The 26199-nt window shown below is 39.6% G+C and overlaps 1 protein-coding gene across 3 annotated transcripts; it reads left to right on the top strand.

Annotated features, from left to right (window-relative positions):
- Positions 1 to 968: 968 nt before the first annotated feature.
- Positions 969 to 26199, top strand: LOC110334026 (NACHT, LRR and PYD domains-containing protein 4F). 3 transcript variants are annotated; one of them, XM_021215850.1, is made up of 10 exons: positions 969 to 1065; positions 5604 to 5905; positions 7709 to 9281; positions 12314 to 12472; positions 12905 to 13066; positions 15686 to 15853; positions 18166 to 18336; positions 20256 to 20426; positions 21590 to 21763; positions 25652 to 26199. In XM_021215850.1, exons 2-9 carry the CDS (start codon positions 5632 to 5634, stop codon positions 21726 to 21728), a joined length of 2817 nt encoding a protein of 938 aa, XP_021071509.1. In that variant the 5' UTR covers positions 969 to 1065; positions 5604 to 5631; the 3' UTR covers positions 21729 to 21763; positions 25652 to 26199. The 3 variants fall into 3 exon arrangements, with proteins under 3 accessions (XP_021071509.1, XP_021071508.1, XP_021071510.1); XM_021215849.1 differs by lacking the exon at positions 969 to 1065 and having other exon boundaries at positions 5632 to 5905; positions 7679 to 9281; positions 25652 to 26191; XM_021215851.1 differs by lacking the exons at positions 969 to 1065; positions 15686 to 15853; positions 18166 to 18336; ... (1 more) ...; positions 21590 to 21763; positions 25652 to 26199 and having other exon boundaries at positions 5632 to 5905; positions 7670 to 9281; positions 12905 to 13070.

The following is a 26199-nucleotide window of genomic DNA, read 5'->3' as shown; positions in this document are numbered from 1 at the left end:
TTTATTACATTTATTTATCCATCTATAAATTGTGAGTACGTGAGTGAATGAATCAGAGGACAACTTCCAGGAGTAAATTTCTCCTTCCACCATGAACTCAGGTCTTCAAGGCTTGATGTCAAGTACAACCAGCTGAGTCTTCTCACTGCTGGCACCTCCCCCATTTAATATTTACAAGCAGCAGTTGACTTTGGACAGCCTAAGCCAGGGAAGGGAATAGACTTGGTAATTATAGTTAGAACTTGGTATTTAGCCACAAGTGTTTTACACACCTGTAGTCCTGGCACTCAAGAGGCAGGTACATGACAAGCCCGAGTTCAGTGCCAGCCTGGACTACATGGGGGTTAGGGGACAAAGACAGAGAGAATGCCTGCCCTCATTTATACACTCTTTTAAAATGTGAGATAGTTATGGCACACATACAAGAATAACCACATGCAAAGAGAATTAAGGGATGCATCCGTACAATCAGAAGCCTTGGGGATCTCTTATCTGGAGTTCATCAGGAAGCTTATATGCAGATTCACTGCAACATCAGCAATCTGTAGAATACCAGGACTTGAGGGCTGAGATTCACACACCAACCTCCAATATCAATCATAGCCTTCCTTTCTTTCACCAACACCCCGCCCACCCGCCCCCGACCAATGAGAGGGAATGACGCATTGGCCAATCACATAGCACCATAGACTATTTCCACCCAGTTCCAGTTGCCATATATTAAGGACTGACCTGAAAGACCTAGGGCAGTGAGTCAGCAGATCTTGTCCTCTGCTTCTTTTCTCTTGTATGCTTTTATTTCCTTTGTTATTTGAGTAGGGGTGTGTGCTCTTCATTTGTCTTCCCCTTTTCCAACCCACCAGAGCCAGTTTGTATCCTCTGCCATGGTTATTTGGATTTACTTTAGCAGGGTAGCCAAGACTTATAGCAGTGATTTAACTATTTTATTTCTTACTTTTTTTTTAAAGGAAAAAAAATCACTAATTGTTCACATCCTCCAACACTTGCTTCAGCTGGATCCATAGACAATCCTTCCGACTGTATCTGACTTTTTCCGACTTTGAAGTAAGTAGACTGACCACAAGAGATTGTTAGCTGGGCTGGAGACTTCAGAGGAGCAGACACTCCTGAGGCCTCGCAGGAATAATAAATACAAAGAGAAAATAAATAACGTGTAGGCATTGTGAGGGTTGGATATCTGAGACTGTAGACGGTAGAGATATATTTATATATTTGTGTTTATATTCGTGGGTGTGAGGCTGAGAAACAACAGAGAGGCAGGCAGGTATGAACCCAGTATTTTGGTCTAAGCTCTTCACCTGAGTTCACCCTTTAAAGACTCATATTATTTTTTTTCCCCTTGGCTATTAGGTAAATGCATGGGCAAGGTTGCTTGGATAATAATAAAAACTGTCTTTACAGTTGGCTGGAGTGTTGAATTGTAGACCCTAAGCAAAACAAATATATCAAAGTCCTGAACTCCAATACCTCCAAAGGTGGAAAAAAGAAATTGTCAATTTAATTAATCTTTCTAAGGGTAACCATGTGGAGACTGGAACACCAGGAAACTAATGTGATAATCAAGGCAGATACTGGAGTTAAGTAGTTAAATATTTGTTACCACTTCCAACATGAAGCCTGTGCCTGAAATACTTGGGGTTCTGGCACAAATGTGTGTGTTCACGCATACTCTGAATCCCCTGCTCCTGTAAGAGGTATGGGTGTAGTATGTGTAAAATAAGTTCCGGAGGGACAAAATGAATTTGTTTTGACCCAAGATGTTGGAACCTGAAGTCTTGGGGAGGAATTTGTTTCACCTGGTAAAGTTAGCCTTCAACATTTCCCTTTGTGGTTGAAGGTTTAGCTTAGTGGTAAGCAGACTTGGCTAACCTACTCAAGACCCTGAGTTTGGTGTCCAGTGGTGGAATAAACAACCTTTTAAATAAGAAAAAATGGAAGGTGAAGAATGTCTTTTTACAATAACCTGTATATATAAACAAAATCATCAATTTGGTGGGTTGAGAGTTGTGACTGTCCCTGCTTTTAATACTAGCAGGATATGTGGTGAGGTTTCTGGATGCTAGCTGATGCTTCTTATTCATTGGTTATTCTCCTTTTGGTTTTCTTTACAGCTTTCTTTTTTCTTTTTTCTTTAAGTAGCACTGGCTTGATTCAAACTCAGAGATACACCTGCTTCTGCCTCCTGAGTGCTGAAATTAAAGGCATATGCACCACCTGGTGACATTTTTTTTTCTGTTTTTTTTGAGACAAGAATTCTCTGTGTAGCCCTGGCTGTCCTGGATCTTACTCTGTAGACCAGGCTGACCTCAAATTCAGAGAACCTCCTCCTCTTGCCTCTGACTCCAGAGTACTTGGATCAAAGTTGTGTGTCACCACTGCCTGCCTTATTTAACTTCTTAAAAATTACACCTGTTGGGGTTCCTGACTTCTTTGAGTCTCAGTCTCTCTCTCTCCCTCCCTCCCTCCCTCCCTCCCTCCCTCCCTCTCTCTCTCCCTCCCTTCTTCCTCTCCTTTCTAGTCCTCCTTCACTCATTCTATTTCACTTACTATTTTGTTCTGATTTTGGTTTCCATCTTTGTTGTTTTTCCCTGAATGTATATAAATTCATTATGAAACTTCAAGCTAAGTGTGGTCGAGTTAATATGCACAGGCTTATATGAACTCACACATTTGAACACTGGCAACTACCAGGAGTGTGCCCTCCTCCTGGAAGAACTGTTCTCTTTCTCAGCAGTTCCTCAGTTAGGAGAGGGACCTTATCACCACCTTTTCCATCCATGCTAGACAGTTGATTATGTCCCAGACACAGCTTTTTACAGTTCTCCTTTCTGTATTTAAATTCTTCCCCAAATTCCCCCATCAGATTATTTCAGAAAGCAAAGCCTTAGCTTCATTCACAAGGAAGACTGTCTGTAACATTGCAACTCTGCAAACTGCCAGCCACCTGTTAGAGGAGAAGGGGGCCTAGGGCCTCCTGTTTTCAATGTTTGATTCTTTGATCTCTGAGTTCAGAGCATACTGAAAATGGATCACAACAATTTATTCTTACAATGACCATGAGAAAAGAGGGGCTACTGCAGGTATGGTGGCCTGAGCAGAAGTCTGGTCTGGGTTCTAACAGTTTCACCCTTCCTACAGAGTCTGATCCAGTTGTGTTGCCACTAATGATAGAATCACAGCCTCACACCACACTGGCAGCTGCATGGGGAATTCTTTTCAGACTCACCTCTCTCCCTCCCCAACCCAAGACAAAACCAGGATATTTGTGGCTTCGACAAGGTAATAAATGTCAGAACAAGCCAGATGTGAAGCCAAGTTGGACTTGTACCTTTCTCCCTTCTCCTTTCCTCCCTCCTCCTTTATTCACATGCATGTGATTTCTCAATTTATGCTAAAGTTGTATCTCAGTAAATTAGGGATTGTGCACTTGTAATTTTTAGTAGATTCATTGTATTTGTCTGTTGTATGTACATAAGGATTAATACATGCCTACAAGTGTCTCTGGCACTAGAGCCTTGTTCATAATAGTTTTCCATTGTGTATTCACTTGCATGTGAATTCCTACGTCTAACCAACAGTAGGTTTTATATTACTTCATTCATTCATTTGCATTTGATGCTAGAACTGAACCAGAACTGCCTGCTTGCTAGGCAAATATTTTACCATTTGAGCAACATCCACAGTCCTTTGCTCATTTCCATGGGTATATGAGGATATCTCACTGTTTTCATTTTCATATTAATGATGAATAATGTTTAGCATCTTTTCATGAGTGTGAATGCATGTGTGTGCACAGGAGTATGTGGGGACCAGAAGACAACCTCGGGTGTCATTCTGCAGAAGCCAGTTTATTTTATTTTGCACAAAGACTGTTGTTCTAGTACCATTTGTTAAAAGGATACTTACTCCTTTATGTACACCCACTACTTACAGATAAGTCTATTTCCTTTAGATTGTAGATGTGCTAGGTGGATATAGGTAAAGATTTTAATATTTTCTGGATGAGTCTTATTTCTACATCTCATATCTGGTGAGAGTCCTCCTTTCTGTGTTCTTGGACATCATAATTATGTTAAGTCTTCCTTTGGATGATTGTGTCATATCTGATTGTTTTCTTTTTGCAGTACTGAAGACTGAATCTAGTGCAGTGCACACATTACACAAGCCCTCTACCACTGATCCATAAATCAGCCCTCCTTTTTACATTTTGTTTCTATATACTTCAAAAATCATATCATATTTATTCATTTATCCTGTGTATAAGTGTTTTGTCCATGAGCAACATATATACCTGGTGTCTAGCTAGGCCAGAATAAGGTATCACATGCCCTTGAGATGGAGTAACAGGTGGTTGTGAGCCATCTGTTATGATTGCTGGTAACTAAACTTAGGTCTTCTGCAAGATCAGCAGGTACTTTTAAACCTCGAGCTGAACCTCACCATCATTGTAAGCCACCCATGTGGATGCTAGGATATGAAGACAGGTTCTTTGGAAGGGCAGCCAGTGCTGAAGGTATCAAGGGCATGTGATACCTTATTCTGGCCAGCAATCTCCTTCCCTAGTGCTAGGATTCCAGGGCTGTGCCACCACACCCTGCTATTTTTGTTTGTTTATATATATTATATCTTGATCTCAGCTTCTCCTATCTACCTTCCTCTAAGTCCCTTCCAACACACACACTTCCCCTCTCCCCTATATCCACTTCTTCCTCCTTGTCCTTCAAAATGAATAAAGGAAGGGAGAAAGAGAGAGGGGGGAGAGAGAGGAGGGAAGAGAGAAAGGGAGGGAGAGGGAGAAAGGAGGGAGAGGGAGAAAGGAGGGAGAAGGGAGAAAGGGGGGAGAAGGGAGAAAGGGGAGAGAAGGGTGAAAGGGGGGAGAGGGGAAGAGCCTCCCAGAGATAGCAACTGAAAGCAGAATATCAAATTGCAATAAGGCTATGCACTAACCCTCTTATCAAGGCTAGATGAAGCAACTCCCCAGGAGGAAAATCTTTCCAAGTTTGAATAAGAGTCAGAGACAGGACCTGCTTCCACTATTTGGGATCCCACAAGAACCCAAAACTACGCAACCGTAACATATTAGCAGAGGAACCAGTGCAAATTGTATTCAAGGTCCATGGTTGTCCCCTCAGTCTCTATGAGGCCTCTGTGAGCCCTGCTTAGCTGATTCTGTAAATGTGTTCTCATGGTGTCCTTGACCCTTCTGGCTTCTGCACTCCTTCCTCCCCTCTCTTGTGGGGTTACCCTGGCTTGACCTGTTGTATGGCTGTGGTCTCTGCACCTGCCCTCTCAGTTGTTGGATGAAGCTTCTGAAGACTATTGGGACACACAGCAGTCTATTAAGAATAGCAGAAAAATCTTTAGGGATCATTTCATTGACCTTTTTCTTTTCCAGCACAACTTGGAGGCAGTATATATTGGAGGCTAAAGGTTGTGTGGTAGCATACCCTACCACTTACAAGAAGGCTGAGGTCCCTGCTTATTTCCTTGTGAAACAAACACTTCAGCTCAGCTCTACCTTCTACTCAGCCATGTGCACCTTTTTTTTTTGTCACTCAGCTGCTTGCCTGATTTCCCCACAGATCCTGTGTCTATCTTCCTGAAGACAAGATGGCATCTTTCATTTCAGATTTTGGCCTTATGTGGTACTTGAGAGAACTAAGTAAGGAGGAATTCACGAAGTTTAAGGACTTTCTCATACAGGAGATTCTGGAATTGAAGCTGAAACAGATATCTTTGACTGAAGTGAAGAAAGCATCTCGGGAAGATCTTGCCAACTTACTTCTGAAATGTGGGGAGAATCAGGCCTGGGATGTGACCTTCAAAATTCTCCAGAAGATCAATAGGAACGATCTCACTGAAAGGGTAACAGAAGAGACTGCTGGTGAGTTGGTCAAAGCTGCTTTAAGAGTGAGATTTGTGTTATAGTTTTGATAACTCTTTTTCATGCCCATCTCCCATAAGGCCAGCAGGTGTCATGGCACATTATTCTCCTTGAAGAAAGAGGCAGCTTCATGTAGACATGTTAGATATAGGCTGTGTATTCAATGTATGAGAGTATCGTGCCCTAACCTAGATGGCTAAACTTTTGCCCAAGACATTAATAATATTCCCTTCAAATCTAAATGAAAGAATTAACTTTAGGGTGAAATGGCAGCACTGTGGATTTAGGCTGCCATCAATAGAAAACACTGGCAATAAATCATATTTATGGGGTTTAGGAAGATGGTTCAGTTTGCAAGGTACTGGCTATGTAAACAAGAATCTGACTTTGTGTCTCAGCAAACACATAAAAGCAAGGCATGGTAGCAACCTGGCCATTTAGTTTGGCATGTTATGTTCTAAGTTAGCTGAAAAAATTGTTTCAAAAAATTAGATGGGGATGGGGTGCTGGAAAGATTGTTCACTGGTTAAGAACACCTGCTCTTACAGAGAACCTCTGTTCAGTTTCTAGAACCTACACATTGTAGTCCAAAGCAATCTGTAAGTACAGTTTTAGGGTATCCAATGCTGCCTTTTGCCCTTTGAGGGTAGTATACAAATCTGGTATACATACATGCATGTAGACAAAAGTGCCTACTCAACAAAATTAAAAAAAAACCTCACTTTTTAAAAGCAGAGTAGCTGAAGAAGACACCCAATGTGAACTTCTGGTTTCCACATGCATGTTACTTACTCCTCCACCACTTATTCTCCCACATACATATCATGTCTGTATTTGAAACAGCTATGTTTTTGTTGTTGCTTTAACAAGCAAAAGCTTATAACAGAGAAGCCACTTTCATAAACACTATGATCTTAAAAGTCACACTTTTATTTATCCTGGTATAAGAGACCATGAATGTTTTAGGGTTTATTTCACTTCTTTGTCTTTGACATTCCACTGTCTTACTATGATAAGCCTAGATGTACATTTTCTCGTTTCATTTTTTCCTAAGCTCATTCTGCTTGGGATTCATTGATAATCTTAGATTTGTGGCTAGAAAATATCCCTTACTCTTCACTCTATATTTGTTTAAAGATTGTCTCTGTGCTGTTCTTTCTATGCCACCTTCTTCTGGGATTCTAGTTGCACAAATGAAATCTTTAATTCATGACCAAATATATGAGAACAGTTAGAGGCTATATTATGTGTAATTGAGTGTATCACCATGTATGTATGTGCCTCATGCCCTTGGAGGCCAGAAGACCTCAGATCTTCTGGTACTGGACCTACAGAAGGTGGATGCTACCATGGGAATGCTTGGAACTAAACCTAGGTCTTCTGGGTGCTTTTCACCACTGAGCCATCTCTTGATCCTCATGTGTTAGATCTTAATATAATGTCTTGTGTATATTTCTTTTTTAGCTTTCCTCTGTGCTTTAGGCTGGATTTTGTTTCTAATTATCCTTAGGGTCTTCATACCATGTTCCACTCTTTCTCTTCAGTAACAAAATCAACCTGTTGGCTTCTTTTGACTTTTCTAGCATCTATTTTTTTGTGTATACACATACACACATGTGCTCTGGGTGTTTTTAACACCTCTGATTTCCATAGACACCCACTATCACATAATTAAAAATAAAAAGAAAATATTCAGGGTACATTCTAAGAATTAAACTACTGAAATAAGACAATATATAGGTGAATGTTTAACTTAACTTTGATATGTTGTAGATTCTTCCCCTCTTGGACTCACTGACTCAGGAAACCCAAAGTTATATCGAGATCATTTGAAGAAAAAACTGACCCATGATTGCTCCAAAAAATTTAATGACCGAATTCAAGATTTCATTAAAGAGACTTTCATTCAGAATGACTATGACACTTTTGAGAACCTTCTCATCTCAAAGGGAACTGAAAAGAAGCCACACATGGTATTCCTGAAAGGCATGGCTGGAGTTGGCAAGACAATGATGTTGAAAAATTTAATGCTGGCCTGGTCAAAAGGCCTGGTGCTTCAAAACAAATTCTCTTACACTTTCTACTTCTGCTGTCAAGATGTGAAGCAGTTGAAGACAGCAAGCCTTGCTGAACTTATCTCCAGAGAGTGGCCCAGCCCCTCAGCTCCTGTAGAGGAGATCCTGTCCCAACCGGAGAAACTCTTATTTATCATTGACAGCTTGGAAGGGATGGAATGGGATTTAACCAAACAGGAATCGGAGCTGTGTGATAACTGCATGGAGAAGCAGCCAGTGAGTACACTGCTGAGCAGTTTGCTCAGGAGGAAGATGCTCCCTGAATCCTCTTTCCTCCTCTCCACTACCCCAGAGACTTTTGAGAAAATGGAGGACAGGATTCAGTGCACAGATGTGAAAACAGCAACTGCATTTGATGAGAGAAGTATNAAGATATATTTCCAGAGATTGTTCCAAGATAGGATCAGAGCCCAGGAGGCCTTCAGTTTGGTGAGAGAAAATGAGCAGCTGTTCACTATATGTCAAGTTCCTCTGCTCTGCTGGATGGTGGCTACTTGTCTAAAAGAGGAGATAGAGAAGGGAAGAGACCCAGTCTCCCTCTGCCGANGTATCACCTCCCTATATACCACTCACATCTTCAATTTGTTCATTCCCCAAAGTGCCCAATATCCAAGTAAGAAAAGCCAAGACCAGCTGCAGGGCTTATGTTCTCTAGCTGCTGAGGGCATGTGGACTGACACATTTGTGTTTGGTAAGGAGGCTCTCAGGAGAAATGGGATCTTGGACTCTGACATCCCCACACTTTTGGACATTGGAATGCTTGGAAAGATCAGCGAATTTGAAAATTCTTACATATTCCTCCACCCATCTGTTCAGGAGGTCTGTGCTGCCATCTTTTATCTGCTAAAGAGGCATGTGGACCACCCTAGCCAGGACGTTAAAAATATAGAGACAGTCTTGTTTATGTTTTTAAAGAAAGTAAAAACACAGTGGATTTTTTTGGGCTGTTTCATCTTTGGTCTTTTACAGAAATCAGAACAAGAAAAGCTACTGGTGTTTTTTGGCCACCGGTTGTCCAAGAACATACAGCATAAGTTATATCAGTGCCTGGAAACCTTAAGTGGCAATGCAGAGCTTCAAGAACAAATAGATGGCATGAAATTGTTTTCCTGTCTGTTTGAGATGGAAGACAAAGCCTTCCTAGTGAAAGCAATGAATTGTATGCAACAGATTAACTTTGTGGCTAAGAATTATTCTGATTTCATTGTTGCTGCCTATTGCTTGAAACACTGTTCTACACTGAATAAATTATCCTTTTCAACTGAAAATGTCCTGAATGAAGAAGGAGACCAGAGGTATATGTGAGTCCATTCACTATCTTTCTTTTTAGTCCAGTTTTCTGAATCTGTCCCTGTGTATTTATGCTTTATATAGACAGATCCAAAACTCACCCATGCTGGTTGTCCAATGGTAAGTGGTCAGCCTAGAATCTACTTACACACAAACAATAAAAACAGACTCAACAGGTTGTGTGTGTGTGTATGTATATGTATATATATATATATATATATATATATATATATATACACACTTATGGCTGTATTGTATATGCATGTACACACACACACATATATATGTTGGGGTACAGAATAAGGATATAAGAGGGAAAGTGATGTAATTCTATTTCAATTAAATGGTTTAAAAATTTAAAAACAGCCGGGCAGTGGTGGCGCACACCTTTAATCCCAGCACTTGGGAGGCAGAGGCAGGCGGATTTCTGAGTTCAAGGCCAGCCTGGTCTACAGAGTGAGTTTGAGGACAGCCAAGGCTACACAGAGAAACCCTGTCTCGAAAAAACCAAAAAAAAAAAATAAAATAAAATAAAATAAAAAACAAAGTAGAACTTTTAAGGGAAAAACAAGAAATTCACCTGTTTTGACAACAGTTTCTATTTTTTTAAGACTCATTTTTATTTTATGTGTTTGTGGCTGCATGTTAGTATGCATACATGTGGAGATGACCTCAGTGGCCAGAAGAAGTCATCAGAACCCCTGGAGCTATAGTTAAATGCCAGATGTGGGTTCTGGGATCCAAATTCTTAATATCACTCTTAAATTAACCACCAAACTGTCTCCAGTCTGATAGATGCCATCTTGAGCCCCAGACTGACTCTCTTAAAGACATGCTATTTGATATTAATATTTATTTTTGTTAATAGTTTTGAGACAGGATCTCACTATGTTGTTGTGGCAAGCCTAGAATTTAGATATTCATCTGCCTGTCTACAGAGTACGGGAATTAAAGGCATGTGCTTTCTTGCCTAGCTATTTTTATTAGTTATTAGTTCTGCATATTTATGGATTAGCAGTGATATATCAATTCATATAGACAGGGACCCAGAAAGTAGCTCAGTTCACAGAGTACTGTCTGTGATACTGCACACATCCTAGATTTGTTCCCTAGCATTATATAAAACTAGAGTGTAGTGGTACATGTAGCTAATGGAGGCAGATCAGAAATTCAGGGTCATCTTTGTTTTTATAGTAAGTACAGGGCGGGCCTAAAATACGTAAGTGTATCTAAGGAATCAAACTGAGCCAGGTGGGAGCTTCTCATGCTTGTAACCATAGCACTCAGGAATCTGAGGCAAGGGGTTTTCTGAGAATTTTAAACTGGACTGGGCTACAGAAAAAAAATGGGTTTCAGGTCAGGCTGGTCTAAAGAGTGATATTCTGTCTCAAAAAAATCAAACAACAGAAATACATGTATATAATAATTTATGATCTCTTGACACAGTTTTTTCAATTCTGAGAATAGAATCTAGGGCATCATATATACTAGGCTCACACTTTACTAGGAACTACAGCCCCAGCTCATGTCTAGAGACTTGGTTTAGCCTTCTATTCATTCTATAATCAAGGCTGCCTTAAACTTCTGATCTTTCTGCATCATTAAAATAAGTTAAGTTTAGGAACCCTGGAATTTATCCTTGGGACTTTCCTTTTCTTAGTTATAGTGGCCTTATTATCAAGACAGCAATGATATTAACCCACCATACTGTGAGGATGGCGTGTGATGGTTTATGTCATGTGTGCTTTCTGCTCTTCTGAGATACAAACATAATACTCAGGCTCTTTCTTGATCCCCTAGCTGCAAACTAATTTATAAAGGTTAGGTGTTATGGGGAATATTGTGATAGCTTAGTTGCCACAGAAGTATGAGAAGTTCAGTTTCATCCCTTGGAATCCGCATAAAAAAATAAACAGCTGTGCCTACTACCATGTACTATAATCCCAGCACTAAAGAGGCAAGAGACATGGTTTCCATATGCAAGCACATACAAGCACATGTATGCACATGCACTCACATCTATATACACACAAAAATATGTTCTAAATTGACTCATATTCAGAAACGTGTAAGGTGAACTGCCAAGATGGCTTAGCAACTAAAAGGTGCATGACCTCAAGAATGATGACCTAAGTCCAATCACTTAGCCACAAGGTAGGAAAAATGATTCCTACAAGTTCTCCTTTGACCTGCACACACATGATGTAGCACACACACAGTAAGAAATGTTACAAGACAAATTTGATTATCCTGTTAGAGGTGAGGAAAGTAGACAGAGAAGTCACATATATTATTCAAGATACATACTGCGTAAGTAGTGGCATCTGAAGCTTGAGCAGGGAGATCTTTGCTCTAGGTTTCGACTCAGTAGCTCCAGCACCCTGCCTCATTTTTTCATTCTAAAACTACCAAGGTTATCTGTAAGGCAGGATTTTTCAACTTCAACACTGCCAAGCTATCTGGGTGATCTTATGCTGTTGTGGAAGTTGGGAGGGTAAGTGAAAGCCCCAGACAAGCATGGTCCCCAGCGCATAGGATTCTCAGAATCCTCTNCCCTCTTACAAGTAGACATTAACTGCATCTCTGCATTCAAGCTATAACATCTGGAGTCCCACAGACCTTGCCATATGTCTAAGAACTGGAAATATGAAATGACCTTAGGTCAATACTCTTACTCAGTATGCGAGTCAGTGTTCTAGATTTATATGCTGTGAATGGCTTGACTTAACTTTTTGTAAAAGCATAGATTTTGAAAGCTCTGGCAGGTTTTATCATCTGTTTATTAATATTTTGTGGGTACAAATGTTTTTGCCTACATGTGCGCATATACACGATGTGCATACAGTGCCCATGGTGGATGAAAGAGGTGTCAGATAACCTGGAAATTGGTGTTACAGATGTTTGTGAACTACCACGTTGGTGCTGGAAACTGGCCGTGGGTCTTCTTCAAAAAGAGTAAAAGGTCTTAACCACTGAGCCATCCCTCCATCCCCTTGAATTAACTTTCTAACAATGCAATATATTCCTTTCTCCTCTGTAACAGGGAAGAGCTATTCATCTGTTGGAAAAATATGTGCTCTGTGTTTGTAAGGAGTAAAGACATTCAGGAACTCCGAATAAAAGACACTAATTTCAATGAGCCAGCCATTCGAGTCTTGTATGAATCTCTGAAGTACCCCAGCTTCACCCTTAACAAACTTGTGTAAGTTAAAAGTAGACTTTGATTTAGTCATATCAACGAATTAACAGACTAGCCTTCCCAACATCTATCAGCTAACTGCATAAATGAAGGCTTATATAGTCTAAAGTGGAATCTTTCTTTCTGTCTTGGTACCTCTAATGCCTATTGCTGACCATTCTTCATTGAGGCATGTCCCATGAAGTTTAAGATGATGAAAGCATGTGCAGGGCTCTGCTTTCTTAATGCCAGTAGCTTCCTCATGTGATGGCCAACCTTGCCTCAGGGTTTCTTAGAGTTCTACATGGAAGAGAAAAATTACCCAGCTTGAGAACCAGTGAGCTGTAACTGGGCTACAAAATTAGAGCTATGTGGTCAGTATGGGATAGAGGATCTTGCCAAAGACATGAGCTCGGACTGGATGGAAATTGATGGATACCTTTCCTTGTTCTGCAGGGCAAATAATGTGTCCTTTGGTGATAACTACGTGCTCTTTGAGTTGATTCAGAACTCCAGTTTGCAATACTTGGACCTCAGCTGCTCATTTCTGTCCAACAGTGATGTGAAACTGTTGTGTGATGTCTTGAACCAGGCAGAGTGCAACATAGAAAAACTTATGTAAGTCTTTGTGTTCTCCTAGCTTACTGACTACCCTCAAAGGAGACACCTTAATTTTGATCCATCTTGCTATGACAAAAATGCTCTGAACTAAGTAATAATAGAAAAACATACATCTTTTACTGGATTCAAATTTTCAGCTTATAGGCCATTGCTGTGGGAAGCCAGAGGAGATACAACAATGGAAATATAGCCCCATCACATGTACTACTATCAAGAGCAAAGAGCAGTGGATTGATGCCTACATGCTAGTGTTCAACTGACTTTTTCCCATTCATATGTAGGTCACGGTCCTGTTACCTGAGGAGTGGTGTCCTTCACAGTGTGCAAGACTTACCTCCTCAGTTAACTTAAGAATTTGCCCATAAACATGCCCACAGGTCTTCCCCATCTAGAGAACTCATTATTGAGACTCCCTTTCTATGTGATTTTAGATTGTATCAAGTTGACATTAAAACTGTCACAGGACAACAGTTTTTAATTTGTGTACTTGTGTCCTATTTTTCTACTGTTCATGTACAGACTTCCTCACTTTAGGAACTGATCCAAGCTGGTCAATGAGATGGATCAGTGGATTAAGGCACTTGCTGCCAACTCTACAACCTGAGTTCTATCCCAAGACCCACATGGAGACATGGAGAAAGGAAAGAATCAACTTCCACAAGTTGTTCTCTTTTGTTCCACACTCAGCACATTGTGTTTTGCATGCTATAGCATATATACTTGAACATGCACATACAATGTAAATAAATACATGAATGCAATTGATAATAATTTAAAACACTGGGTTGTTAAGACAATTTGTTGCTCTCCCAGAGGACCACAGTTCAATCCTAAGCCCCAACTGTCTATAACTCTAGTTCCAGAGGAACTTATACCTTCTGATATCTACAGGCACGAGTTTTACATGTGGTAACAGACACATGCAGGCAAAAAACTCCCACATGAAATGAAAACAAGTCTAATTTAAATTTTACTTTAATTGAACTGTTTATGGACTGTGAAAGTTAATTTCTATATGGGTACATCCACTTTGGAAACCATGGCTTCAGTTCAGACTTTATGGCTTCTGACTTACCTTAGAACTCAGAATTCTCACTGGTAAGTGTAAGGTCTATGGTTATATGACTCCATTTGCTGAAAGATGGGTGCTTCCTACACCATTCATACCAGGTGTTCTTGCCCCTGAAAAGTTGAAATTCTGACTGACTACAGGCTGGTTGATAAATCCATGACTATTGGTTATATCTAGATGGATCTCAGATATTGTTGGTGGCACAAATTAGATTCAAAAGGGTTTCATGTGCTTCACATATACAATTCAATGATAGACAGGGTTGTGATATTACAGGGAAGCATAGTGATTCCTGTGTTGTGGCTACTGACAGAAAGGGAGTGGAAATTAATACGGAGGACTATAGTTCTTTATATGTACACTTTTATTCTGTATGGGTCTATGATAGCTATGCTTTTGTTTTTCAATGATTATGTTTATTGTTCTGTACAGAAAGAAAGACAAAACAATAATAAGTAGCAGAAAGTAGCCACAAATATCTAGCAAATTATTCTCAGGTCTAAAACATCATCAGAAGAGTCTAGGATAGCCCAGTGAGAAAGAAAACTGAAGGGGACATCATATTAGAGACTGCATACATCCAGCATAAATTGACTCAGTGAAGCAGTCAGAGGAAATCCTGGTCTCCTGATCTGAGATGAGGAACAGAGTATACATTTTGGGCCCCAAGTAAAAGAAGAAACAACAGCAGATAGATAATATCTAGATAATATCTGCAAATAGCACGAGTAAGCAAGATGCTTTGGATCATCCAGCAGAAATAACTGGGGAGGGAGTTCATGACACAGTCTTACTGGAGTTCCCCATTGAGAGTTCCAGGTAGAGTAGAGCATTCTCTCCACCCATGAGTTCCCCTTTTCCTTCTCTTTCATGATGTATGCCATGATCATGCTGTGGCATAACAGTAGTAACTTTGGTTGGTACTGGCTTACCATCCAGCCATTCTCAGGAACACAGTGGTTTTACTGTTGGGCTGTGCTGTGTGACGTTTATTTCCATTCCTTATTACAGATCGACAGGCAGCCCATCCCTGTACAAAGAGTGTTAGAGGACATTTGCAATAAACATACTGGAGTCTAGGACAGGAAAGACCTCCTTATTCTCAGAGTTCAATTTCAGCAAGCTTAAGCAGCATATCACAATTTACTGAGATAGTGTATGTTACATCTGGTATCTTGATGGATTCACACACATACACGCACCAATAAATAAATGTAATTTTAAATCTCAGCAGGAAAGATGGTTGGGTGGGTTAAGAGCCCTCGCTCTTCATGCAGAGAAACATTCACATTCTAGACCACAGCTTACAACCTAGTTCTAGGGGATTTAGCACCCCCTTATTGTCTGTCTAGGTACCAGCCATACATTTTGATGTATATATAAACAAGTAGGCAAATACTCATTCACATGAAAAATAAATCAGTTTTTTTGTTGTTTAATAAAGAACATTGTCACGTTCTGAGAGGTTCCAAGCCTCCTTCATGTGGATAACAATAGAAAATTCCATGAAGACAGAGAAAGATGATGTTATGCATTTCCTCCAGGATATCACACTGTAAACTTTCACCTGATGACTGCAAGATCTTTGGCTCCATCCTGATGAGCAGCAAGACGTTGAAGGTTCTTAATTTGGCATCCAACAATTTGAACCAAGGAATATCCTCACTGTGCAAAGCTTTGTGCCACCCACACTGCGTTCTGGAGTACTTGGTGTAAGCAGCTTTGGGAGATGCATTCTGGGGAGACTGTGGAAAAAGTATGAAACTTGCCTTTGTTTACTAGAATGTGCTGCTGACACTTCTGAGCCAGCTTGAGCTTATGGGAGGCTGACTAGCCAGGGAGGGGTGCAGGGTGGGTGCTTCTGGTGGCATTTTTAGAAGAGCAGATATCTTCCCTGAGCGGCACTGTTATAGCGCTTATGACAGAAGCTGTCAGACGACAAGAGTAATTCTCACACACCTTTATTATTCCTGGATAGGATTCTTATATATAGCTTTGGGGTGGATCAGAGTCTGACAGCAGGTGCTTCCTATCGGCATGGTTGGAGAGCTTGGGAATACCTTCTCTACATGTGGGAGAGCTTGGGGTGCTGCCCCTATTTGACAAACCTCTCTATGGGGGCCTGTAGCTGCAAGACAGGATCCTGGTTTCAGGAGCAGGCAAGGCTTCCTTCTGGGTCTCTAGAGGACTGGAGGGGAAAAACCTTTAAACCTTAGCTTAACCTTACCAGGCTTCCTCTCACAGCCCCACAGAGAGATGGTTAAATGGTTAAGAACACACATTGCTCTTCCAGAGGACCCATTTGTTTCCTAATACCCAACTTAACAAACACTTGTAGCTCTAGGTCTGAGGAATCAAATAAACTTCACAGGCTCCCTCACTCACATGGACTGACCCACACATAGTATTCACAAATGAACACAGTTAAAATTAAATCTTTAAAACATGTACTCCTGCATATATATACATTATGGTTTGTTTCATATTCATGTAGTTCCAACTGTACAGGAGGCTGAGACAGAAGGATTTCAAATTCAAGTTTAGCCTTCAAAACAGTCCATGTAAAGGTGCAAGGAAAACCAACTCCACAAAGCTGTTCTGACTTCCACATGTATACTGTGATATGTACCTACACACATCATAAACACACATATACAGAAAAATAATCATTCAACTTTTAAAATTTGTTTTGAACTTAATACTTTTAGTTTTTTCTTAGTTGTTATTCCATAGTCAACATGGCAGAAAGTTACTTGGTGTTTAAATTGTATTGTATATTATAAGAAGACCAGAGGATTTTGAAACTAATACATGGGAGAGTTTAGACAGGTTTGGACACATACTGAACTGAACCACTGTACATAAAGCTCTCAAGTACCTGCCAATTTTTACATCCACACTGATTCTGACCCCATATCCACACATACTCCTGCTACCTTTACATACCAAGGGATAAATTGCACTAAATTTCAAAAGATTGTAGAATAGACTAGAGTTTGGATAACAGGCACATAGCACTGTATCAATAACTTGTTCTTGGAATGCAGAATGGACTCTCAACTGGAACATTCATTGAGTATAATGCCTATGAATCTGTTGACCTCATTTCATACTGAATGTTCCTCTCTTGTAACTGTGGTTAAAAGAAATGGGTAGGCTAAAATGGAAGAAAATTAAGGTCTTTTAGACCTCAGCAGAGAAAGATGATTTAGAGATTTCGATGAAAACAAGTGATTTCATATTGTAAATTCCTATATATTTCATATTATGATGGTTAGTGATAGCTGTCAACCTGGCACAATGGAGAATCACTTGAGAAGTAAGTTTCAGTGAAGGAGTGTCTAGATCAGGTGGGCCTGTGAGCATGTCACTGAGGGATTGTCTTCACTGTGCTTATTGGTCTGTGAAGACTAAGCCCATGGTGGGTAGCACCATTACCCTTAATTTGGGTCCTGGATTATTTAAGAGTGGAAAACATAGGGATTCATGTATGGATTCTCTGTGTCCTTGACTCTAGACGTGATGTGACAAGCTGTTTAAAGTTTCTGTCCTCTTGACTTCACACTGAGAAAGTACAATCTGGAATAGTTAATTAGAGCTTCTCTCCCAAAATTGATTTTGTAAGGATGATTTTTATCATAGCAACAAAACAGACTAAACCACATACATGTTGTTTTTCAAAATATACTTTTCATACAGTTTTTTACACAAGATAACATTGATATGGCTACATATTACAATAATCATGTAGCTTTAAAAAGTGTCATTAAAGATGGTGATTGAGGTACTGTGAATATAAAGGATTTAGGTTAGCTTAGGGTAAGGTCTTCCAAACATAAGCATTTTGAGTAATTTACCCAGTTTTAAACTTGTTCTGACATGAATCAAAAGAAACAAAGGGAGATGTGTTTGGATAAACCAGAATTTCCTCCTCTTGCTTGAATATATTATTACTGTTATAGTGTGTAAAGTTGTGTAAATGTTACTTTTTTCCCCTCCACATGCCCTTCCTTTCCTCCTACAGGTTAGCCAACTGTTCCCTCAGTGAGCAATGTTGGGACTACCTTTCTGAAGTTCTTAGGCAGAACAAAACCCTGAGCCATCTAGATATCAGCTCCAATGACCTGAAGGATGAAGGACTGAAGGTTCTCTGTAGGTCTCTGACTCTTCCATACTGTGTCCTGAAGTCACTATGGTAGGTTTCTTTGAGCTTGTTCTTGGGGGCCCTGTTTAGGAATCTTGGGAATTTGCAGGGTAGAGTCACTCAGCTCTCATTCCTGAAGACTCTTTCCTTAGAATAGATCTGTACTTTGACCTCTGTGTCATGGTTTTGATATGTAGGCAGCCAATCAGAATATAGACACAAAGACTGCGAGAAAGAAAGGAATTATGACTTAAGCACAAGGGGTGGTGATGTTTAGAGTGGGGGGTAGAATATAAATAGTGATTTTTTTATAATCAAATTAAGGGATGCAGGGTTCATTGTAGGTTGTATTATAGAATGGTCTAATCTCTACTGTTAGAGAAAACCTATGGTAAAGTGGGCTCATAGTTGTAGAAGTGTGTATAAAAATTCTTCTCATCTTTGCGGATTAAGAAGCAGAGTGTGGAACCAAAATCAGGGTCTAGGATATAATCGTTAAGTTCACACTCAGTGGCCTACATCTACCTGTTGGACCCCAATATTCTAAAAATCCTACAATTTCCCAAGACAGTGGCTCCATCCTTGGACTAAGTGTTTAAGCACAGCAACCTGGAGAAGACATTTCAAGTTCAAAGAAAGAGGAAGTCATGGAAGAGGGGACTTTAAAATATATATGTGAATTAGAGTGTATGAAAATTCTACTTTGAAAGAATAAACTGCGGTGTAACAGATACAAGAAGAGAAATGGCAGAACTCTTGATTTCAAATTATAAAATTGAGAGATTTGGGGGTAATTTAATGTGGTTGTTGTTTTGATCATGCCAAGTGGATCAGTATTCCAGGATTAAATGGCTTTTGGTGACAAATCCAGATGTTAGGGACTTGGGAGAACACTGTAACCTAATCTGTTGTGAAATCTCATTTTTGTCCTCTCTAAAAAGAAGATAAGGAACAAAATGACAACACAAGTATAATGTGCTTTTCTCTCTTATAATGGCTTTCTAAAGCCCATTACAATGTCATATCAGATATATTTATAAACAATATTTATATTGTTATATATTTATAAACAATTAATGTATCTATGATTCACTAGCACCATAAAGAAAGATGAAAAAGTAGTTTAAAGATATAAACCACTTGATGATTCTCAAAATACTAAGTATGCATTTAAAAATTTGTTGAAAGAACAAAAATCAGTTTTCTTCAATGGAATGAAACTTAGTATATCATCCATGGTCTAGGGTAGGCCCCATACTTAGCAATAGTTGGCCAACACAAAATGGACCCTGCTTTTTTTTGTGCTTTACTTGTTCAGTTAGTTGGTTTGACCAAACTTGCCTAGAGTGAGATACCATGTCTTCTTTCTTCCCTTGTTATAAGTATAAACCTTGAAAGCTATATAGTAGTCCCTCCTACCCCTGCCTTATACATGTTTTGGGTTACCCTTAATGCCAGAGTTCATTTTTGTATGAGCTACCTATATTCAATTATTGCTTAAAGGTATTATTTAATATAATATTATTTTAACTTATGAAATGATTTTTTTTTTTGCTTCACCTAAAGTGAGTGTCCTTCTGAGGGTTTGAGTGTGCAAGTGCCTGAGGAAGCTTCAAGAGGGAATTGGATCCCCTGGAACTGGAGTTACAAGTGCTTGCGAGCTGCCTGACATGGCTTCTGGAAACCAAACCTGGGTCTTCTGCAGGAAAAGTGTACTCTTAAACTCTGAGCCACCTCTACAGCCCCCCGTTTTAACGTCCATTACAGTGTAGTGTAGTTGATGTTATACGCCATTTTTAATATCTGAATATGCCTGCTATACTCAGTTTTTGTTGTCTATGGATCACTGAGAAGATGGTGTTTTCTGAATCACTGAGTGCGGGCTTCACTTTTAAGGCATCATTGAGCTTTGTGAATGCTTCCTCTTCAGACCAGAGAGTAACCACTGTATTGTGATTTTTCTCTTGAAGTTTGAGCTGTTGTGGAATCACCTCAAGGGGCTGCCAGGACCTGGCTGAAGTCCTGAGGAACAACCAGAATCTGAAGTACCTACATGTTTCATACAATAAGCTAAAAGACACTGGTGTGAGGCTGCTGTGTGATGCTATAAAACATCCTAACTGCCATTTAAAGGATCTACGGTGGGTGTCATCAAGCTTGTAGCTGTGTCTTTGAGGATGGCAAAAAGGGGGTGATTAATGTATAGAAAAGTAAATTAAATCCATAGGGGGAAGGAGAAATGGCTCGGTAGTTAAGAGTATTGGCTGCTCTCCAGAGGACCCAGGTTCAATTCATTGCACCCACATGGCAGTTCACAAATGTGACTACAGTTTCAGGGGACCCACTACCTTCATACAGACATACATGCAGGCAAAAGACCAATGCACATAAAATTAAAATAAAATTCCCAGGGGAATATATAGCATTTAGCAGTGGTAGGTAGGTGATTGATGTTTGCAGGTATAGATGTACACTTGTCTTCGTGGATGGAAGCCTACATATATAGATAGCTCTTACTAGGATGGGAACATATATGGATACTGGATGCACGTATGAATGAATGTCCACTGGAGATAACAGGAGTGATGAGACCACATCTCATTGACATATTTGGACTAAGGGATATGACAACTGCTTTGGCTGTCATGACAGAAATAGATTGAGTGGATCATATAGTATGGATTTATTGATAAACACAATTTCGGAGGCTAGAAGTGAGATTATGCATCAACAGGGATGGTTCCTTTAGAGGAGCAATACAAGAAGTATATTCCAGACTTTTTCAATGATGTGAAAATGGTTATCTTCTCCCTGTATCTTCACAGTTATACAAGATTAGATACCACCTGATAGTTCTCATTTTAACTTAGTTGCCTCTATAAACTATCTCAAAACTCAGTCCCACAGGACACAGGGATTAGAACTTCAACACATGAATTTTGATTGTATGTAGTTTAGTTCATGGCAGAATAAATCTCAGTGTTTCAAATCAAAAGGTTTCAAGATACTTGAGGTGTAGGCTTAGAACTTCCCAACCCTTGTTTCATTGTATTACCCAGTGCAAGGACCAATTTTATCCCATGTTCAGGGGCTGGAATAGCAGATTATTAGTGGAACTATTAGTTCACCACAGACACAGAAACTAAGAATAAACTATTGGGGTCATATCTGCCAATGAAGGGAAAATTTATTGTTGTGAACACTTGGCGTTTGAGAAACTGTCCACAGAGGCTATGGAGTGAGCATAATCTAAATCATGTATATTCTTCTCACCCTGACATAGAACTGTTCCTTTTTGTTATAGGTTGGAAGCCTGTGAAATAACTGATGCCAGTAATGAGGAGCTTTGTTTTGCTTTTATCCAGTGTAAGACCCTGCAGACGCTCAACCTAATGGGGAATGCCTTCGAAGTCAGTAGGATGGTTTTCTTTCCAAGGTTCTGAAACAGCGAAAGTGTTCCTTCTGTTCATGTTCTTGGGTGAGCTGGCCTCTGTTCTCCTTGATGAGTCCTTAGGGATAAGAACAGTTGAATTGAGATCTGACATGTGCAGCTAATAATATAATCATTGAAGATAGAAATAATATCTGGGGAGATGTCTTAGTCTATAGAGTGCTTGTTACATAAGCATAAGGATGAGAGTTGCATCCCCAGAAACTATGTTTAAAACCTAGGCATGGGGTATCCCATTGTAATCCAGTACTGGAGAGGTAAATACAAGAGGATCTTAATGTACACTGGGTATTCAGTCTAGTCATAATGGTGAGTTTCAGAACCAATGAGTGACCTCATCTCAGAAATCAAGGATGATAACCTGAGTTTGGCCTCTGACCTCTGCCTGTTTACACACAGTAAATGCAAATAACTCAATAATAAGGTGTTTCATTGCACTTGTAATAATCCTGGAACTGCTACACCAGTAAGCATTATCTTATCTAGAAACTCCACCTCTCACTCAAGGACTATGGAAAGTTCATTGGTGTCTGAAAGCGGGAATGCCATAAAAGATTATTAAAATTTAAATTAAAAATAAATTCAAGTAACATTTCTCACTGTCTGAGGGTGTATGTTGCGTGAGTATTAAATTAAGTATAAAGCCTTTCCTTGCCCTATGACTGGTGAGTGCCCAAGTACTGGTGATACTTAGTACTATTATAAAGATAATAGATAAATATACTTTAAATATAACTTTGTTTATGCAGATAGTCCTGAGTTAAGATTGTTTAGATTTATAATATGTTTATGATCTACAATAAGGTATATCCAGTCATTCACTTTTTTTCTTCCAACACAATACTCATCAATTAGATGACATATTAACATTTTAACATTTTCATATAAAATGGTCTTTGTTAGGTGATCTGATTTTTGCCCACCCGGAGCCTAATGTGAGTGCTCTGAGAATATTTAAAATAGACTAAGGGTACTAGGGTGATCTGCTTGCAGATAGAGATTTACATTATGCACTTGTTATATACATGTACTTCAGACTACTTTATATAAGCATAAGATATTATAATTATACACTAATATTATTTTAAAAAATCTTCAGCATTTATCTCTGTGGTCTGTTTCCCCCCCCACACACACACACACAATGGTCTTCAAATCTATATGAGATCAAGGTAATTTTTGTGACAGTATGTAAGTTCAGGTATCCATGTGTTTATGGATTGTGTACACAGGTGTAGAGACCAGAGGACAGCCTCTAATGACCACCCATCATCAGATGCCATCCACTTCAGTTATTTTTGAAATGGGATCTCTCACTGGAACCTGAGAGTAACAAATTCTGTAAGGGCTGGTTAGCCATCAAGTGATAGGGATGTGTCAGTCTCTGCTTCATTGGTTCTTGGACCACAGTCATATGCCACTATTTCCAGTTGTTTTATGTGGGTGATAGGAATTAGCCTCAGGTCCTCATGCTTGTGTAGCAAACACTTCACTAGGAAAGCCATCTCTCCTGGCCCTCAAGATAAGCATTGTTTTAAGTAGTTATTAAGACACTCATTTTTAGGAAAGTAAAACCTTAACAGAATGTCCAAACTTTTGACATTTCAACATGGCATTCATTCTCATTGTCTGTCTGTCTGTCTGTCTGTCTGTCTGTCTGTCTGTCTGTCTCTCTCTCTCTCTCACTCACTTTAAACTCAAATATGTGCAGTTGGTTTATAGAAAAAAATCTTATTGTTCTGAGTAAACTTAATCTTTTGTGCTAGACCTTTTCATAGCTGCAATCTTCTGCATGTAGCCCACGAGTTGCAGGTTGAATAGGTCTACCAGATGTTGGATTATAATATTTATAACTCTAGTTGTCTCTCCTGGAAGAAAACACAAGCTCACTTCCTTAAGATTTACTCTTGCAAATTCCCTTCCCCTCTGGAAATGTTGATTTGCCTGCAAGATTTTTCTTTCTTGGTGTTGGTTGGAGTTTGAGAGGGTACCAAGCTGGAGTGGATGCATAAGGAAGTAGAAAGAGGTGAGTTCTGTGGGATTTTCTGAGCCTTCCAGCTTTGCATTTGTTTCAATTCAGTCATGTTTACTCTGCACGCTGGGCAAGCTATCAGTTCCTCAGATTTGATCTGCAAAGTAAGAGTCGTTATAAGACATGAGAAATTAAAAAATTACAGGTGTCATATAATGTGATAGATATTATGAAACCAAGTAAGTTTTTATGGTGTCCTCTCACTCCACCATGTAGAGTCTCAGAAAGACATATACTACAATTAATATATGCCCTAGGAACATGGTTTATTCCTAGAGGACAAAGCTACTTTAAACATAGAAATATGCATAATGTGATGGTTTGAGTAAAAACACCTCCCATAGTTTCAGATGTGCGAATATTTGATCTGTAGATATTGCTACTTGGATAGGTTTTGGAGGTGTGACCTTGCTGGAGAAAGTATGTCACTGGGAGAGGTTTTGAGGTTGCAAAGCTTCATACCATTCCCAGAGAGTTTTCTCCACATCATGTTCATGTTTCAAGATGTGATTCAGCTTCTTGCTCTGTCTGTCACTGTTCCCTGCCACCATGGTGATAGACTCTTACCCCGCTGGAACTGTAGGGGGTTTTAGGCAAATAGACCCTTCCTCTTGAATGTTGGTTAGTCATGGTATTTTATGTCAATAATTAGAAAGGAATTAATACAGAACAATAATAGAGACAGGAAGCAGAGTTTGTGTGTGTGTGTGTGTGTGTGTGTGTGTGTGTGTGTATGCACACACATGCATGAGAACAGTTAGCCAAAGGGCTAAAACCAGACAGTCATATTATGAAAAGAATTATTGTTTGGGACTTGAAAAAAAAAATACTCAATCCTTTTTCAAGTCTTCTGTGCAAAACTCTTCAGGCTTAGATGGAATCATTAGAATCCTACCACCATCCTGGATGTTGATATCAAACTAAATAGACCACAGTTGGACAGATGGGGTGTAGAATTCATAGCATAGAGATGGCCAAAGCAGAAACTGTGAAGAGACTCAGTTAAGTATCATTCTTGCTGCAGAAATAGAAGGACCTGAGTTCAGATCTTCCACATATGTCTATAACCTTAGGGCCAGGGAGAGGGAGGTTCCCTTAAGGTTATTGACCAACCAGCCCATGAATGGCAGGTTCATTGAAAGACAATATCTCAAAAACATAAGGTAGAAGATAAATGAAGAGTCCTGATATTGACCTCTGGCACACACACGCACACAAACATATACACATACACACAGGCAAACCAACAAATTAACTTTTCCTTAAATTTTAAAATTTTATGAGTATGGATAATTTGCGTGCATGTATGTTCTGGCTTAGAGGTCAGAAGAGGGTATGAGATGCCTTGGAACTGGAGATGCAAATGGTTGTAAGCTGCAGTGTGAAATTAAACCTGGGTCCTCTACAAGTATAGCCAGTGCTATTAACCACTGAGCAATCTCTCCAGTCCCCAGTCCAGATCAGTTTTATGAAAGAGTATGAATGTCAAACATGTATCTGCATACCATCTCATAGCATGGATGTGTCACTTCATTTAGAGGGAATATCATTGTCTCCTTAACTTGGCCTTAGAAAAATTATGCAGGGGAAAATGAGACTTTAGGAAGTACAAAAGGAAAGGGTGAGGGTCTAGGGAAATGGCTCTTCATTTAAGAGCACTTGCTGTTCTTGTAGAGGACTCAGCTTCAGTTCCCAGCACCGAACATGGCTGCTCACAACTGCTATAACCCAGGCTCCATGGGTTCTGGCAACTTCTGACTTCTACAGGCACCTGCACACACATGGTGCACATAATAAACTCACACAGGCACACACACATAAAAACCCTTTATATCATAAAAGAAGAGTGAGTTAATGCTGTTTATTTTTCTCCATCTTTGTAGACTGTGGATTACTGACTTTGATAATGAATTCCAGGCATTTCTGCTTTCTGTGAAAAAGAAAAATCACTTCTTGACCATCAGAAGCAGTGTGGAAGCAGATGCAGAAAAGAAGGGTGGAAATTCTGATGCAAGAACCATGGGCGAACTGTCCAATGAGAGGATTTCTTTATACCTTATTCAGATGTGTTTTGCAATAGAGATGTGGTTTTTTGTTTGCACTACAGTTTCAGAGAGGCCATTCAAAGATATTCATGCTAAAATGACTACCTTATAATGACTTTTTTCCCATACAAGTTTCTTAACACCCAATACAATGTTAAGTATCTTTAATGCTTTAGGAACTCTTAACAAGAGTTTTACCTTTTGTTGGATTATTGGAGCTAAAGTGTAGGTCCAGGCATTTATGTTACCCAAAAAATTTTGGGGGAAATTTTATTTGGCTATGCATGAGAAGCCTTCAGCAGAGGGGCATAGACTGGATACTCAGATAATGGAAATTGCTGCTGTTTTGTGTTTTGTATTAAAGAATAATAGTCATTTTCCAAGTC

The sequence above is a fragment of the Mus pahari genome, chromosome 16, assembly GCF_900095145.1.
Source record: "Mus pahari chromosome 16, PAHARI_EIJ_v1.1, whole genome shotgun sequence".
NCBI classification, from domain to species: Eukaryota; Metazoa; Chordata; class Mammalia; order Rodentia; family Muridae; genus Mus; species Mus pahari.
This window is presented reverse-complemented; position numbering and strand designations above follow the sequence as displayed.